This window comes from Platichthys flesus, chromosome 3 (genome assembly GCF_949316205.1).
Source record: "Platichthys flesus chromosome 3, fPlaFle2.1, whole genome shotgun sequence".
Lineage (NCBI taxonomy): Eukaryota > Metazoa > Chordata > Actinopteri > Pleuronectiformes > Pleuronectidae > Platichthys > Platichthys flesus.
In genome coordinates this window covers 1046949-1063928 of record NC_084947.1, presented here as the reverse complement: position 1 = coordinate 1063928, position 16980 = coordinate 1046949, and the positions used below count along the sequence as shown (strand labels likewise).

The 16980-nt window shown below is 45.9% G+C and overlaps 1 protein-coding gene across 1 annotated transcript in view; it reads left to right on the top strand.

The window, feature by feature from the left end:
• znf608 (zinc finger protein 608) overlaps positions 1–16980 on the top strand; it is a 34492-nt gene extending 17512 nt beyond the window's left edge. Inside the window, exons 2-9 of the mRNA XM_062381264.1 lie at positions 46–307; positions 4734–4821; positions 6939–9405; positions 10328–10784; positions 11527–11696; positions 12982–13129; positions 13456–13512; positions 15080–16980. Coding sequence (XP_062237248.1) covers positions 46–307; positions 4734–4821; positions 6939–9405; positions 10328–10784; positions 11527–11696; positions 12982–13129; positions 13456–13512; positions 15080–15099 — 3669 coding nt within the window. The 3' untranslated portion in view covers positions 15100–16980. The remainder of the gene's footprint in view (positions 1–45; positions 308–4733; positions 4822–6938; positions 9406–10327; positions 10785–11526; positions 11697–12981; positions 13130–13455; positions 13513–15079) is intronic.

Here is a 16980-nt window from a genome sequence, read left to right as displayed (position 1 = left end):
ATTTAGAGAAACGTTGTGATCTCTAACGAATCCTCTTCTCTCCAGGTCGACCCCATGTTCACTGTGCCGGCCCCCCCCGCCCTGGGCCACCCCGGCTCCTCTCTGCCCTCGGCTCCTTCCTTCTCCCCTCCGGCCCTGCCCACCTCCAACCCTATGCAGATGGCAGTGAGGACCAGGTCCATCGGCACCAACACCCAGGATGGAGGCGTCTCTGGGCCCCTGGAGGACGACCCGGCCGGTCTGGGCCCGTGTCAGCCCGGGACCAGCGTGAACCTGGAGGGCATCGTGTGGCACGAGACCGACGAAGGTAGGAAGCGTTCCTGTGAAGTTCACCATGAAAGCTTCTCCTAAAAAATGTGTTCTAAGTCTTTAAGATGTTTTTATAGTATGTAGTCTGTGATTACTCGCTTGTGAGAACGTCCTGCACCCTGAAACATCTAAATCATAAAAAAGATATATAATAACCAAGTGTTGAGTGTTGATGAGGGGGGGTCAAGTGTTCTATCTTCCTTTGTTTCCCACGTTACGTTTCCTCGATGTTTAGTGTGAAGCTCAGAATGGAAAGCTGAATCTTTCAGGCTTCACTGAGGCAGATGAGGCAGAAACAGATCAGCAGCTTTTCTGATCCCTGAACTCGACGACACTTTAGAAAACACACAGATCAGACGTCTCCTCTGAGTTTTATACCATTGTTCAATATTGTTGTCCGGCCGGATTCGTGTCTAACTGGAAACAGATTAAATCGACTGCTATAAAACCTTTTTTATTGAAGTGGGTCTGTGTGAAAGCTTCACTTTATCCTTTTCACCTAAATCTCCTGCAGTAAATGTGTGAAGACTCATTTGCAGTCTGCAGTGAATGTTTGTTTAGCTCGTCCTCATTAAAGCTAAAGATAGGGCTGTTTGACTTCAACAGGCGAGGATGGAAACTCACACTCTTCATTTAGAAGCTGGATCCGGAGCCCAGAGAGCCGGAGTCTCCTCAGGAATCGTTTCTCAGGTTTTAAAATGCTGCTCAGCTCAGCAGAAAAACTAAATAACCAAAACATAACTCTGTTTTCATCCTGGAGCTGGTTCAGTTCTTATCATGTGACCTAAATATGGAGTGTGTTTGGTTTGTCTGTGTCTCTCCACGACCTTTGACCTCTCCAGAGCTGAGGCTGGTGATGGTCTGATGTTTGTTATGGAAACGAAAACCTTTGGTTATGTTTTGATCAAAGTTCAAGACTCTCTGTGTTTTCTGTCCTGGCTCCGAGATGTGGGAGGACTCTCTGTCCGAGTCAGATCTGAAAACTCTGAGGAGGCGTTTACATTTCATTTATTCTCTAATTGATCTTTATTGACCTGAATCTTAATGTTTAAGAAGTTGAGTCTCATGTGGGAACTTTCAGTGTCACCTCCGGGCAGCACGGACCTGGAGTCCATGTTGGGAAGTGAAGGCGTCTTCAGATTATTCCGATTTATCACTAGAAAAAAAGAATCTTCGATTAGCGTCCTGGGATCTGATCCTTCTGTCTTCCATCCCAGTTTGTGTTTAGCATCATCTCTTATTTGTTTAACCTGGAGACCACAGACTCGCCCTGTTTGCCTGAACTGGGTGATGTTTGTAAAACCAAAGCTACAAGAACAAATATCAGCTGCTTATCTTTGTCTTTCCAGAGGGTTTCAGACACGTTTTACCTCCCAAATAGAGATAACAAAAATCCAGTTTATATTGGAACACGATTGGATCCAAAACACGAAGAGAAGTGGAGCCAGAAACCGGTCCAACGCTTTAAAAAGCGATTCTGTGGGAGGACGAGGCAGCGGATCAGACGGCCGGATGATTCAACGCCGCCGCACTTTGATGGGCTGTTAACGAGGACGGCGCTCGGCTTGGCAGCCTCTCAGCGGAGGTATAATACCTGACTGCAGGCTGCTAATGAACAAATCCCATCTCACGCTGCCAGCCGCCGGGCCTCTGAAGTGGAGCCGGGTTCGGTGGAGAGGCGTTTGTATCCAGGCCCGGTTCTAATTAACGCAGCTCTTCACTCTGGACACAAGTGAAAAACGAGAAGAAAACACAAACAAGACACGAGGAAACATTATCACGAGCCAGGAGCTTCTAAACAAGAGAGAGATGAGGGAGGAATCACACAGTAACACAGTGAGCGTGAGAGAGGCGGAGTCAGAGAGACGATCGGTGACAGTCATGTGAAAACACTCCGGGTTTATTTCACATGTGAATATGTTCCTTCGTGATTTAGAGTCTGTTTTGTAAAAACCTTCAGATCCACAGACTCAAACCACAAATCACAGCAGAGATGTTAGAAAATGAAAGTAGTGAAACGTCCGATAAACAACACTGTAAATACTCTTATACCTTAAAAACATGAAACTACTGGCTGCATGGACGCAGGTAAACATCAAGCCACCTTCAGGCAGATTTTAAAAGGTCACTGAGTTTGTAATTAATAACAGTCTCTAATGTGGAGGTAATGGATGCAGGAAGCATCAAAGTGTTGTTGTGTCTCCAGTTTGTGTGAATACACAAACTGGATCTGCAGCATCCAGACGAACAACAGCATACGTAGATGACAGGAGATGTAAATCTGCAGATGTACAAACACATATAAAGACAAACACAAATATAAGTGTTTCAGGAAGAGTCTGAAGATTCAGGAGAGAAACGGAGACATGGACAGAAGAGAAGAACCTCAGTCTATCCGTGTCCCAGCAGGACGGACAGAGACACGGACAGAAGGAGAGGTTTTGTCTGTATTCTTAAAATCGTCAGAGGAATGAAGAGATGGATGGGAATATAAAGATGGAGGGAGAGAGGGGGGGGGGGGGTGAGGGAGGATGGTTTCAGACGGAGCGACACATCAGAGGAACAGCGTCAGAGAGACAAAGAGAGCGAGACGTGAGGAGCTTGTATTTTCTGCTGTTTCCGTCCTAACGGGTCGTCCCTGCTGTTCGGGGACGAACGCTCAGGAGGAGCCGCAGCCATAACAACCCCCCCCCCCCCCCCCCCCCCCCCCCCTCAGTCAACCAGCGCCGGTGGCAGGATTCAATGGGGACACGGAGGTTGCATGTTAATTAAGCAGAATGCTAATTGGATAAGCAGAGGAGAGAAGAAGAAGAAACCACTCCCCCCACTCGTCGCCCTGCAGGAGACCAGAGTCTGATGAGCTCTAATCAGATCAGCTGATTGTCTGTCTGTCTGTCTCTGTCTCTGTCTCTGTGTCTGTGTCTGTGTCTGTCTCTGTGTCTGTCTCTGTCTCTGTCTCTGTCTGTGTCACAGACTGTAAATAAAGATGGAGGACATGTCTCCCACTGTCCAGAGATGAAACACACACATAACAGACCAGTTAGCCCACGAGCTGGCTTCCAGGTTGTGTCTCCAGTGATCAGGACAAATTAAAACAGTTAACGATAAAGAAGTCAACATATTTTTACTGTATCTGTTTTTCTGAATGTTATGAATGTTTGTGTGCAGCTGTGATCGATGTCCTGATGTTGAAACTTCTGAAACGTTGAATTAAAGTCAGTATTAAAATCTTCCTGAGGATCAGTTCACTTCTCTCAGCTCCGTGAACGGATCCTCGTCTGACTCATAAATACTTTTATTCGTCTTTATAGAAGTATTTGAATTTTAATGAAGATGACCAAGTGTGAATTTGCACAAAATGAAGCAACGTTTATGGAGAATTTTATTTTTTTAAATAAGACTCTGCCTCAATTTATATCTTTGTCACAACAACATAAGTCATTTTTTTTAAATAAATAAAATTAAAAAATGTTTCTTATTAGAAAGTCTTTGCCTGTAATATTAGTTTTTTACTTCATCAGTCTCTGGCTCTGATGCAGAATGTAAAAGTGACTCTGTGATAAATCGTGGAAAATATATTTTTGCAAAACTTCAAAGCTTATTTATTTTAAGAGAATTTTGCTGATTAATCAAAAGCCTGGGCCTCGTGATGAGAAACTCAAATCTCTCTCTTGTTAAAATGAGACCCGCACTTGTCCGTGTTCATGTCGTTTCTCTTCTATCTTCATTCCGCAGCGCAGTCTTTTCATTTTGAGATCATCATTTATTCATTTCACGGCTTTGGAAGCTTCCCTCCAAACTCTGCCCCCCCCCCCCCCCATGCTGCCTCCGACAGCGTTTCAGCTTTGCAACATGAACATAAAATGAATAAATCATGTTTAGAGAGATCGACGGCCTTCATGTGTGTTTCCTCTGCTCGTGTTGTGACAGTGACCACATCACGGCTTTAATTGACAAACAGGAAGTTGTGTGTTTGTTTCTAAGCCGTGATGTTTCCACAATCAGGTTTGCCTGACGTTGCCTCCGGTGCTTCACAAAATGGAGGTTAATGGTTTTCAAATGTCAGTCTGAGCGAGTGAGAGAGAAGGTGAAGGAGAGAGAGGAGGAGGAGGAGGAGGAGGAGGAGGAGGAGGAGGAGGAGGAGGAGGAGGAGACGTTTGTTCCACATGTCTGAATCTTCTTCTTTCCCCCGATTAGAGTTTGAATATCTGAGTTTTAATTATCCTTCCAGCCCAGGAACCTGACAGGAATAGAAACGTGTGTTTTCCTTCACACAGAAACACAAACTGCTTCCTCTCTTCAGGCTGCTCAACTCATTTCTTATCCTCATGACAAAGACACGAGGACTCCTGCAGCTCCAGAGGCCGATAGAGACGACCTGTTGAGAAGAAGCTGAACCTCTCTGTGTCCTGTGTGACTGACAGGTGTCCTGGTGGTGAACGTGACGTGGAGGAAGAGGACCTACGTGGGAACCTTGTTAGACTGCACCAAACACGACTGGGCCCCCCCGAGGTAACAGCACTCTATTCCACATCCTCTCTTTCAAACTGTATTTATACAAAAATACAAATATGCAGAGTCCAGAGCGTTTGGTTTATTCACCAGCCAGTCAGAGGCAGGGTCAGAGCTACTGTAGAGACTGTGAGATCATGTTCTATTCTCCTGTAGAAGTCTGAATGATATCTGCTGTGTGTTAAGACAAACGTGTTTTATTCACGATGTCAAGGAGAAGTACTACACTACCCACAATCCTCCAGTGTAGTAGCCATGTCTCTGATTGGTGGAGCTTGTATGGAAAGGTTTAACCCAACCACGGAAATCATGTCGGCTGCAATTGGATCGTTTAGCATCACTACACTTTACTACACATTACTACACAAAGTTACTATACTACACTATATTACAACACTATAGAAACATCAAGGTTAAATTCAAGAGGACGTAGCTTTAAGTCGTAGGAAATGGATCTTTCCCAGTGGTTTATGGGATGTGTAGTTCCTTCATTCTTAGAATAATTGCTTTCAAAGTCTTGTACATTTTACTTTTTTACATTTTCCTAAATATTTTTGTTCGGAATCAAATGTTTTATGGTCACATTTCCTCTCGTGGATCGAGCTGGATCCAGGTTAACGTTGAGCTTCAGTGTCAGAGACCAGACTCGTCACCTGTCACAGTGCACAATGATGATTGACAGCCTGTTTCCATTAGAGGTGTTGAAATATACAGCAACTGTGTTTCTGTGCAACGCGGCTGCAGCTGCCGCCTGGAATTCTGAAATAACATCTGAAACCAAACCCTGAGTTTATCTCCCTGTTTGATCCCACCCTTTTTTTACTGTTATTCTTATTGGCCTTTATTTGCTGGTGATTGTTTTTCGTGATTAACTGAAAGGAGCACTTGTTTTTGTCAAAGTGCTTTAATGTTGCTGAAATGATAAAAAGTCTAATTTGGCTCTGGGGCAGTCAGCTGTTGTTCCACGATGAGCTGGAGCAGAACCCAATTGTTCCAGTGCAGAGTGGTTCCTGTGATGCCGAGTGGAGGTTGTGACAGTTTCTGCTCACGAGCTGAAACCGCTCAATTATTGCTCTTGCATGAAAATGATTGTTGTCTCGGCAATTACAGATTAATCTCAGAAACCAGCGTCTGAATTGTTTTTTCCATTTGGACGTTTGAGTTTGGCTTTGTTATATAATTCAATGAGAAGAAACGATTCCTCTGACAAGTCGTTATCACCGCAAGATAAAAGATGTGATGATTAAACTAAAATAACAAAATATAATTATGTGTTTATTATAAACATCTGTGTCAGATCCAAATTGCTTTTTTTAACCTCCTTGGAATCCCAAAGAAGATGTGTTAGACGTTAGTCACACGTTCCCACAGCTTCAGTGACATTCAGGGACAAACTGATGTAGAAAAGTAATTACAAACATCAGAGGGAATGTGAGATATCATCGTTTTATAATCACAGGGGGGGGGAAAGGCTGCTGTCAACGTGCTCTGCAGTCTGTTCCATTAATAAGGTGATTAAGACCCAAAACAGTCCTTCCAAGGTCAGAATTTATTCATGGAGTGTTTAACACCACGCAGCCTTGTGATGTAGCTTTGTAATTAATGCAAGAAAGGCCATGACGAGGTGTACACTGTGGACAGTCATACATAAATCAGTTTTTGACATGGTATCAGACAGGTTCTATATACACGACAATGTGTGACTGTAGAAAAGCATCACCAGTGTTGAGATCTAAGGCACTGACGTAAACAGCAGGAGAAGACTTCCGAGCTCAGGGACGGAGTGTGAAAGCAGAATGGATCCGTATCAAACACAGAGATAACTGGGGGGTGCACAGGTTGTCTTTATGTTATCAAAAGAGAAGCAGACGTTGTGCAGTGGAAAATCCATTTGTATCCCGGGCGTCAGGGTCTGAACGAGCCCTGAATGATGATGTGCTCTGAGCCGGAAGCTGTGAGGTTTCAGTTTGGGTGATGATGTGAAGTTGTATTTAATGTGAACAACAACAACAACATTCAATGTGATACGATATGAGTTGATCGATAAGTTTGATATGATCCATCTCCTCCTGATTGTCAGTTAGTGATTATTAAGCAGAATTTTCCTCTCTGTCCAGGTTTTGTGAGTCGCCCTCCAGTGACCCCGAGCTGCCCGGCGGTCGTGGCCGGGGGAAACGGATGCGCATGGCGATGGCCGAGCGTCCCTGCGTTGAGCCGGCGCCGGCTGCCAAGGTCAGAGGTCTCACACAGCACAGGAGCCGCGGAGGAGGCGTGGCCGGGACCTCTGTGCCGATCCACAGCAAGGGACGGAGAGGCAGTCTCAACCTCATCAACAGCACCTGCCGAGCTCCAGCTTCTTTCTTCACCGTGGACGATGTGAAATCTTCCCACAGCGCCCCCTCCCTTTCGTCTGGGAAGCGAAAGAACAAACCTCCGGCCGACCTGGACCTCAGCTTGGTCTCTTCCGACGACATCAAAAATGGCAACGGGAAGCGGATTCGAGCCAAATCCCGCAGCGCCCCGTCCACACCGCAGGGCAAATCTGACCCCTCCTTCATGGACCCAGGGGGAGGTTGTGCCTCTTCACCACCCCCGCCCATTCTCATTGATTGTCCCCACCCCAACTGCACTAAACGCTACAAGCACATCAATGGACTGCGCTACCACCAGACACATGCACACCTGGAGGCCGAGGAGCAGAGGAAGCCTGAGCTGGAGCCCATGAAGGACGGAGAGAGTGAGGAGCGACTATCAGACTGTGAGGACACCAGCAGCAACATAACATACGACCTCACGGAGCCAAACAACAGCACTAATGCCAACAGTTCCTCTAAGAAACCTGCACCTCTCTACAAGGTGACCACGGTAGGGTCTCCTAAGAACAGACGGCTACTCCTGAGTACCGACCACAGCCCCACAGCTAACTCTAAAACCAGAAGAACCTCACTGCTAAAAGATGGGCTCATCGATGACCTCAGCAATCTGCCCATCATCTCCAACATGACCGTGGTCCTGGAGAACTGCATGGTCCCAGACAGGAACTCCATGGTGGAGATGCCCAAACTCGAAGCTGAAGGTTTGATCGACAAGAAGGGAGGCGCATGTGATAAAGGCAAGAAGGCCAATGGGAAGGTGGAGAAACTTTCCAAGTCACGGACAAACCGACCAATTGCTCCAGCTCCTGCTCCTCCCAAGCTGATCGCCATACCCAATGCAACGTATCCCGCCGGCACAGCAGATACTGCCCCCCCACAGCAGCCCTCTCCCATTGCCGCTGTGGGTCTCACGAGTAAAACCCTTCCTCTAAAACCCATCAAACCAAAGCTGAGCATCGTTGTGGAGCCGAACCTCGTCAAAGCAACACTGGTTCCCTGCAGCAAAGAGACCAGGAAGAAGGAAAAGCGGAGGCTGAAGGACAAACATAACAAAGACGAGTCCACCAGGACACCTAATGGAGACAGCAGCGGCATCAAAATGGAGGATGGTGGTGGTGGATCTAAAACGGGTGGCAAGGAAATTTCTGGAAGCCTTCTGAAGGAACACCTCAGCAAGCAGGACGTGATGAATGGACTCACAGAAAGCCAAGAGAGCAGGATGGCCAGTATCCGTGCAGAGGCCGATAAGGTCTACACCTTCACCGACAACGCCCCCAGTCCCTCCATCGGCAGCTCCTCGCGGCTCGACGCCGGTGGGAGCTGCCTGGTAGCAGCTGACAGCAGCAGCAAGAACAACAGTCCTGCTTACTCCGACATCTCCGATGCAGGGGACGACGGATCCTCTGAATGTCGGTCAGATGGCCTCAGATCCAAGTCGGGCTCGTCTGCCTCTTCTGACGTGAGCTCTAACGGTAACCATAGTAGCTCTGGTAAGACCCCTCCCACTTCATCTGCCCCATCTTCAAAAGACTCCCAGTCTCCATACTACCACAGCTACGAACCCTACTACCTGCCAGGGTACATGCAGTCGGAGAGGCAGATCAGCAGCAGTGTTGCTTTCCAAAAAAGCTCTGCCCATGACGGCAAAGGGAAAGACAGAAAGGAAGACGTGAAGGAGGACGACAAAAGTTCTTCCATTGAGTTCTTGGACTCTAAGAAAGGCGATGGACCGCCTCAATCTCAGCTGCAGCTGGCCATGAGTCAGACCCAGACCGCGCTAGCCCAGTCCCTGTACTATGGCCAGTACTCCAGAGGACTTTACATGGACCAGAAAATCTTACTGGCCTCCAAATGCTGTGACCAGCCACCAGGTGCCAAGCAGAGGGGCGAGAGGGGTCAGGGGTTGAGAGACAGTGAGGACCTCAAACACATGGTTGGAGGACCAGCCAGTGGACCCCTGCTAGGGAAGGGTCCGGACGGAACTAAAGGCTGCTGTCCCAAACCCATCCTGTCCTACGTGGAGATGAGTGAGAGAGGAGAAAGGGGACAGGGTCTGAGCTTGAAGGCGGTTCACGGTGCACTGGTGGACCAGCACCAGGTCTCGATGAAAGACTGTGATGACATCAAGTCCCCCTCTTCTTCCTCCTCTTCATCCCTCCACAACGCGAACAGTCAGACAGATCTGGACTCAAATGTTTCCTTTTCCAGTGTAAGTTTATCCCTCTGTTTATAACCTGCCGCCGCTGATGGTGCTGATGGTGCTGATGGTGCTTCATTAAGAGATTCATTACAGTTGGTGCAGAGCAAAACCGATTGGTGCTAATTACAAAGACCGAGTGGCTTCTGTGCTGCTGCAGCTCCACTCTGCCAAACTCCTGAAGTCATTTTGGTTTAACTCAAAACCATGAAGCTTGATTTGATGGATGAAAATGATTGTTAATGTTTAGAATGAGAATGATCGGAAGGAATGTGTAATTCCAACTTTAGCTGTAAATGTAAAAGATAAAAGTAAACTTTCTAATAACTGTTGGTTTTGATACGAGTCATCTCACAATGCATCTAACAGCTAACTCATGCTGGCTCATGTAAAACTGTTGTATGAATGGAATGCACGCTGGGGGGGGGGGGGATGTGTTTTCCTTGGATTTGGCTGCAGCTTATCATTTGTGAGCCGTGTCTTGATTGGTGTCATTGAGATGAACACCACGCCCCCCCCCACACACACACACTCAATGGCCGCCTGCTGTTGAAACGTTGTCATCCTTCATCAACATCCCACCCAGAGTCAGTGATAGTCTGTCTGTGGCTCTGTCCACTCAAGTGCTCAGTGTTTCCTCTATATTCACTCAGCAGCGGTGGGCCGCCGCAGCAGGAAGTTCTCCACCCTGCACAAAAAGTCTATGAGCAAATGAAAGTATTGAATCAGCCTAAATCGGGGCTAACATTCAGACTTATTATGAAAAGGCCATTTAGTATTAAGCTCTGCAAATGGCCATATTTAAACCCAAACTGGGACAGAGACATGGACTGAAGCTGAACTGAGCTCAGATCAACTCCCACCCACCACTGTTAACAAAGAATTATAGGGGAAACACTGCAACTAGCACCAACACTTGTCCCCATCGATCTAGCCCCCCGACGGACCGGCCTGGGCTCACCGCCTCGCTCACAGCAAGTACATCGAGCTGCAGCACGGGGAGGAGGCCGAGGAGGGGGAAGCTGACAGGAGCAAGGAGTGGGGAGCTACCGTGGAGCCGGCCGGGGCCAAGATGACCTCAGGAGGAGGAGACAGAGGAGCAGGCGGGGAGGCTAAAAAAGCCAGAGTCCACGGATCCCACGATCTCCCACCGGCCATCGAACCCGAGGACTCCGACCGACTGGAGGGCCTGGACGATCAGGGTCAGGAGCCAATAGGAGGGCTTTCTGAGGAGTCTCAGAGCGCCCGGGTGGCGGTGTCTCCTCCCATGACGCCCCAGCAGCCCTACATCCAGTACCAGCACTCCTCCTACCCGCCCTACCTGGCGATGTGCGAGAGCAGCGGGGCCTCCTACCGAGGGGTGTCCCCAACGCTGGTCCACAACTACCCAGGTAAGAGTCCGGGCTCACCGCCGTCAATACCACCATCTTCTCATTTTATTCACGACCAGAAAGCAAATTACACAAAAAAACAACACGCTCCGTTACACTGGAAAGTTCTTGCTGCCAAAATTTGCAATTAGCCGATGTTTGTTTACGGCAGCTGAGCTGTGTGCTAGCTAACAGCTGATCCTTTAGCAACTGCTGAGGAGCTAATACACTGTTCTCAAATCAGATCAGTGAAGAAGATCAGATCATAAGAATCAGTTTCTCCAGCGGATCAAATACAGAATAAATACAGGCTCACGCAAAATGATATCAAAGTCGAATGAACTGAATAAATAAAACAATATAAGAACAACTACACAGATACTGAATATAAAGTCATGCAATATAACAAATACAATATATGATACAGTGCAGTATAACAGTGAAAATGTGTGTTGTGTGCAAACTTTCAATTTAGATTAGACAAGATCTACCTTTTGAAAAAAATCTAAACTGACAGCAGCACAAGGGGAACATTTATTTACAAATAAAACTAAGCAAAAATAATCCAGAATAAATAAGATAATAATAGAACTAGTATATACAACATAAGTTTGTTGTTTTTAAATGTGCAAATTAAAGATAAAAGTCGTGTATTTGTGCAATTTGTCAAAATGTTTTGTCAGATACAATTTGCAGTAAGTGCAGCAGACCCTCATAGATTTAGGTATTTCAGTAAACGTCCTCGTTCTCCTGTGTGCTCCAGGTTTCCACTACCCTCTGTACGGCAAGACGGCCGGCAGGGAGGAGTCAGAGGTGACCCCACCCGGCAGAGGGGTGGCGGTGAGCAGCAAGCAGAGCAGCGACTCCACCTCCTCGTCGGCCATGGAGCTGCTGCAGCAGCAGAGCCACCAGTACCACGGGAAATCTCCTGCTGTGAGACTTTCACTTTACTGCAGCAGCCACACAACACAGACACACACACCTGACGTAGAGAAGGTCAACACAGGAAGCGAGATTTAAATCCACCGCTTACAAAGAGTGACACTAATGCTTCACTCACTTTAACTGCTGCAGTTCCATTTAACGCTCAGAACATTTACAATATCTCGTAATGACTTTATTGAGTTTCTGTCAGGAGGGAGCGTTCATCATAGTATGAGGCTGACACACTCAAACTCATATCTCTGCTGCGTTAACACACAAAGTAAACGGACAAATCAATAAATGTACCTTTAAAACTCAACTTTATTAATATCGCTTCTTTCATACAACACTCAGCCCCAAGCAGCATTACAACAACACATAAAAGACAAAGATTAAGCAAGTGTGAAATTGAAAACCCTGAAAAATAAAAGTCAATGGTATTAAACACGTAAAATAAACACCAGGGATAAAAAAGTGGAATAAAAAACAATGAAATTAAAGGAAATCCCAGATCAAGAATCTGTGTTTGAACAGAAATATGGCGACGTTTTAACAGTGTTTATTTGTTCTTTCAAGGCATCTGTTGTTTTTCCATTTAATTGACAATAACAGTAAATTCATCCTGTTTTTATGAGATTAATTATTGGCAATAGATTCAAACACCTGTTTTTATACTGATCTCACTGTTTGTCTTTTTAATGCTGTTGAGAATACAAACCCAAAATAGGCACTGCATTGTTCTGCGTGTTCAAACAGAGCTGTTGTTCCTGACGTGTTCTTCACGTGTTTCTCACATGTTCCTCACGTGTTTTGTATATGAGAACATCTGTCTGAGTCAGTGTCTCTTTGGAGAGACGTGGAGATGCGAACATGTTAGAAATATGTTGGTGTCGGAAAATACAACAGCTGACTTTGAGATGTGATTTAATGATCCTTTCAAATTCACCAGTAATTTCCACCGTGGAAAAGTCCTTGATCACCTCGGTCACCAGTGTTCATGCCGTGCTGCATGAACACTTAATAATGATAAGAGGCCTTGACTAAGGTTTTATAACTTCAGTCACATTAAACTGCTTCATCCTGAGATCCAGTCCAAGTGGAAACATGTGATTAGGTAATAACGTTGAGGAGGGAGGAGGATCTCAGTCGCTGCTCAGCTTCTATTACAGAGTTCTGCAGCTACATCAAAACACAGAAACACGGCTGCTCCGTTTGTTCAGCGTCTTCAAAGTCCAGTAAACTTAATATCCTGTTAATGTGAGGTGTGTGTGTGTGTGTGTGTGTGTTTCCACAGCCTGGAGAGAAGGGTTCCCCGGAGGGAGAGAGAGAGACGGAGAGAGAGAGGAACCACGTGTCGTTCGCCCGACACCTCCACACACACCACCACACACACTTGGGTATGAGCTACAACCTGATGTCAGGGCAGTACGACATCTACCAAGGTACGACTGCACGGTGGAGCCACACACTGCTGGTTGTGCGTCAGCTTAACAAGTTTTAAACATAAAGTAAAGACACAAACATGGTAGAAGAATAATAGTCTGAACCAGGTTCATCAGCTGCTGCTGAAGGGAAACAGATCTTCAGGAAGAGACTCTTTCACACCTGGTTCTGGTTCAGACCTTCAGGTCAGTCTGGACCAGAACCTCTGGTGTGAACAGGTGTGGTTCTCTTGGGGAGATGAACATCTTCAGTCTCATCCTGATGAACGTGTGATTCAGTTGATCTGTTCTGTTCAGGTTATGATCCGATCTTTGTTCCTGTCCAGGGTTGAGCTCCAGGTCGCTGGTCTCCAGTCAGCAGGTGGCAGGACACTCCTCTACTGGTACGTTCAACACAATGTAGACCTTAACAGAAGACACTGTTGTCTCTTGACCCTGAAACAAGCTTTAGACAAAATAAACTCACATCACAGTAACAAGTCGATGTGGAAATGATATGAAAAGTTATTATTTTTTTACAGTTTACACTCAACTCTTTGTTTGTGTGTTAAACATCGACTGTCAGTAAAATATCTCAGATCCAAAAGCTGTCATCTTCAATATTATTATATCAAGTAACTGTTCAGTCTCTGATCCGTTGGGTCACATCTCCTCAGATCGTCTGATCCTCTCTCTTCTGGAGATGATGGTTGAATCTTTGAAATCTGTTCATGAGGCGTTTGTCCTCTCGTGACACCAGCGTTAGTTTCACTGATGAGGATTTAGGGGACGACAGCGAATCGATGAGTTTCCTTTACGAGTAGTCAGCAGGACTCGTTAGGCAGTAACATGAAATGACCTGATATCATCCACCAGATGTAATGAGGAGTAACATTTTAATCATTTACCAGGTTCATTATTGTTCTGTTTTACACGTCTTCATTAATCCTCATTGTCCTGCTGAGCTAAATTCAAAGTGGCGCTGCTGTCACTGGTTAAATTGAGCTCATTAAACAACAGCGAGTTAAGATAAAACACACACAGCAGCGAACGTTCAGCCTGTGACACAAAACACAAACACACAACACTGACATGAGGTTCTTCCCCGCATTCCAGCTTCTTCTTCTCTGGAGCCTTGACCCGAACTCCAGGAGTAACCGTTCACTGTCTTATGAAGTGAACCTTCTCGTCTTCTCACAGCTGCCGGGTCAATAGATCTAAGATCTGAACCCTCTGGACGAACAGCTCCAGACTTATTGTCTCCATGTCGCCGCCGTGTTGCTGGAATTATCCTCCTGTAGCTCATTATTCACTCTGCAGGGTTTTCCATATATTTTCATAGGCGATTTATCACTGCCTTTGTTTGGAGGTGTGAAATAATGCCGAGGCACTAGAGCAGCATAATGTGATGATTAACATACCGGTGCACAGACTTATCTATTAATGGTAATTGGTGTGAAACAGAGGAGATTAACAGGAGTGAACACGGAGCAGAAGAGGAATGAAGACATCGACAGGAAACCGGTTGTTCTCTAACTTCTCCCTCCTGATAGCTGAAGAGGAGTTATCTCCTCATGGTTAAATAACAGATCTTAAATGTTCTCTTTCTTTTTACATTAGGGTGGGTTAGGGTTAATGTTATGATGACGAGACTTCATGATGAGTCATAGACTGTAAATAAAGATGTGTGAGACGTCTCCTCTTCCTCCAGAAATGAAGCCAAAATCCCCCTGATACCAACGCTGCCATCTAGTGGTGGTGACATCAATAGAGCTAACATGGAGGAGGCTCATGACTTTAACTTGTGATTGGTCGAGCTCGTGTTTCGGCCTCGATACGTCGACTCCGTCATCACTTCACCTCAGACTCAGTTAGACCCTTCAGTCTGTGATCCGGACACATGAGTGAACAGGATGTTGTCTCCTCTGCAGGATTCGCTGTGTGCTCAGTTTCGTCCTCTTGTCTCCACAGAGGCCGAAGGGAAGAAGTAGGACCATGTGGCCACGTCTCACATGAGGAACGGCAGATTTATCACACATCGATTCCGTGGTGTTGAATAAGCTTCGCCTCGCTGAGAGGCAGAGAACAAGAAGATAACCTCTTTCATTTCTTACTGATGACAACCACCTGTTTTATAACACGTCTCCCAGGAGCAGACGGGCGGCCTGAGGGACGGACTGAGGGACAGGATGTGGACCTTGTTGAACTTCCTGTATAAATCTGAATCTCAAACTTTTCAAGCTTCAGTTTTGCAGAGTTTTGACCGATGCAGGTGGCGCAGACGAAACTAAACATCCCCGAGCGCAGCGCACGCAGCTCTTTATGAAATGCACATGTATCGTAGTGTATTATGGCGATGATATGACTGAATGTAATGATGATGACTTCATTTATCCCGATGGTGTTGATGGTTTTTTAAAACTTCTATTGGGAAACAGCAGTAGGAAGCTAAAAAGTCTATTATTCTCCTTATTATTCTCATGATGATATTGAAGTGGTCCTCCTCCCTCCATAGTGCTGACGCTACATTTGTATTACTAACCTGTACTTGAGCGTAACCATGTTGATTGTATTGTCTTAATGTGAGAGTGAACTTCACATCGACCTGCCCAGTGCCATGTAGGAACCCAGCGCTGTAAATAGTGTGTACAGATTCATGGCAGAGCACTGACATGCTTTATCGTACTCTATGTTGATCTCCATCAGCCATGCGGGGGAGCAGCAGGCGGAGCACAGGGAGCAGCCGGGGCGGTCAGGGAGGTTCACTGCAGCTGCACGTGGGAAACATCTCACTGCTCGAGTTTCATTCACAGAGTTGGTTTCTGTCGTGTTTTCAGGAGCAGGAACCAAACTTCATGTGTTTGTTTCCATTTGATCTGATTCGGTGTGATTTAGGGACTAAAGACATTTTTTGAAAACAATCTAAATTCATTTAGTTTTTTTCAAATGTAACTTTTCTAAATTGATGTTTTCTGCTTGATCAAGTTTCTTTCAGAACATCTGCTTTAAATAACAAAACCAAATAGAATAAAACTACTTCTCTTGATTAAAAGATAAAAAAAAACAGCTGGAGAAAGTGATAAAAAACGGAAACTTAATTGTGTTTAAAGTAAAATGGCGACTTTTTGACCGTCAGTGATTACGGTGGAGTTGCCTTCTTCTCTGAATTCCCACAATCCTTTGCCCTGCCTCTGCTCCAATGCCCTCTACAAGCGAACTAGCTCAGTGCAGAGCCTCTGATAGACACAACAATCTTTCATTTGACCCAGTCTCTGAGATCTGGTGCTGTGCTCCATCGAACCACCGGAGACACAATGAGATCTTTGTCTCTGTGCTGAACGTGCTGCTGGGGGACACCTCCAGGGGGCACCAGAGAGGTGGCGACACTGGTCGATGTCTCAAATGGTGCTGATCTGTCTCCAGATATTTAGACACACATCGTACAAAATGCTTCTAATTGCAGATTTGGTCTGTTAGGTTCTCCTCTGCCATCCTCCCCCTATGCTGCCCCCTACCTTTCATTGGCATATTGCATCTTGGTGAAGCCAGTGAAGGACACATACAGTGAATTCTCTTACAGTCCTCATGGCTATCACAATAAAAGTGTGTCTATCAGCAGCTCTGCCTCACTTACACAACACCTTACCTGCATAGTATCAGTGATCATTCTATTACTTGAATATAGTGCTATGAACTCTGTTTACAAAACGCTGTCACGGAGACACAGTGTTGTCTTCTACAGGCTGCTTGGTAAGTTCAGTTCATCCACCTGGTGTATCCGTTTAATAACACACTCAAACCGTATGAATATCAAACCTGCTGTTGCTTTTTTATACTGTATATGCCTTAATTCATATGTTTGGCAATCATGA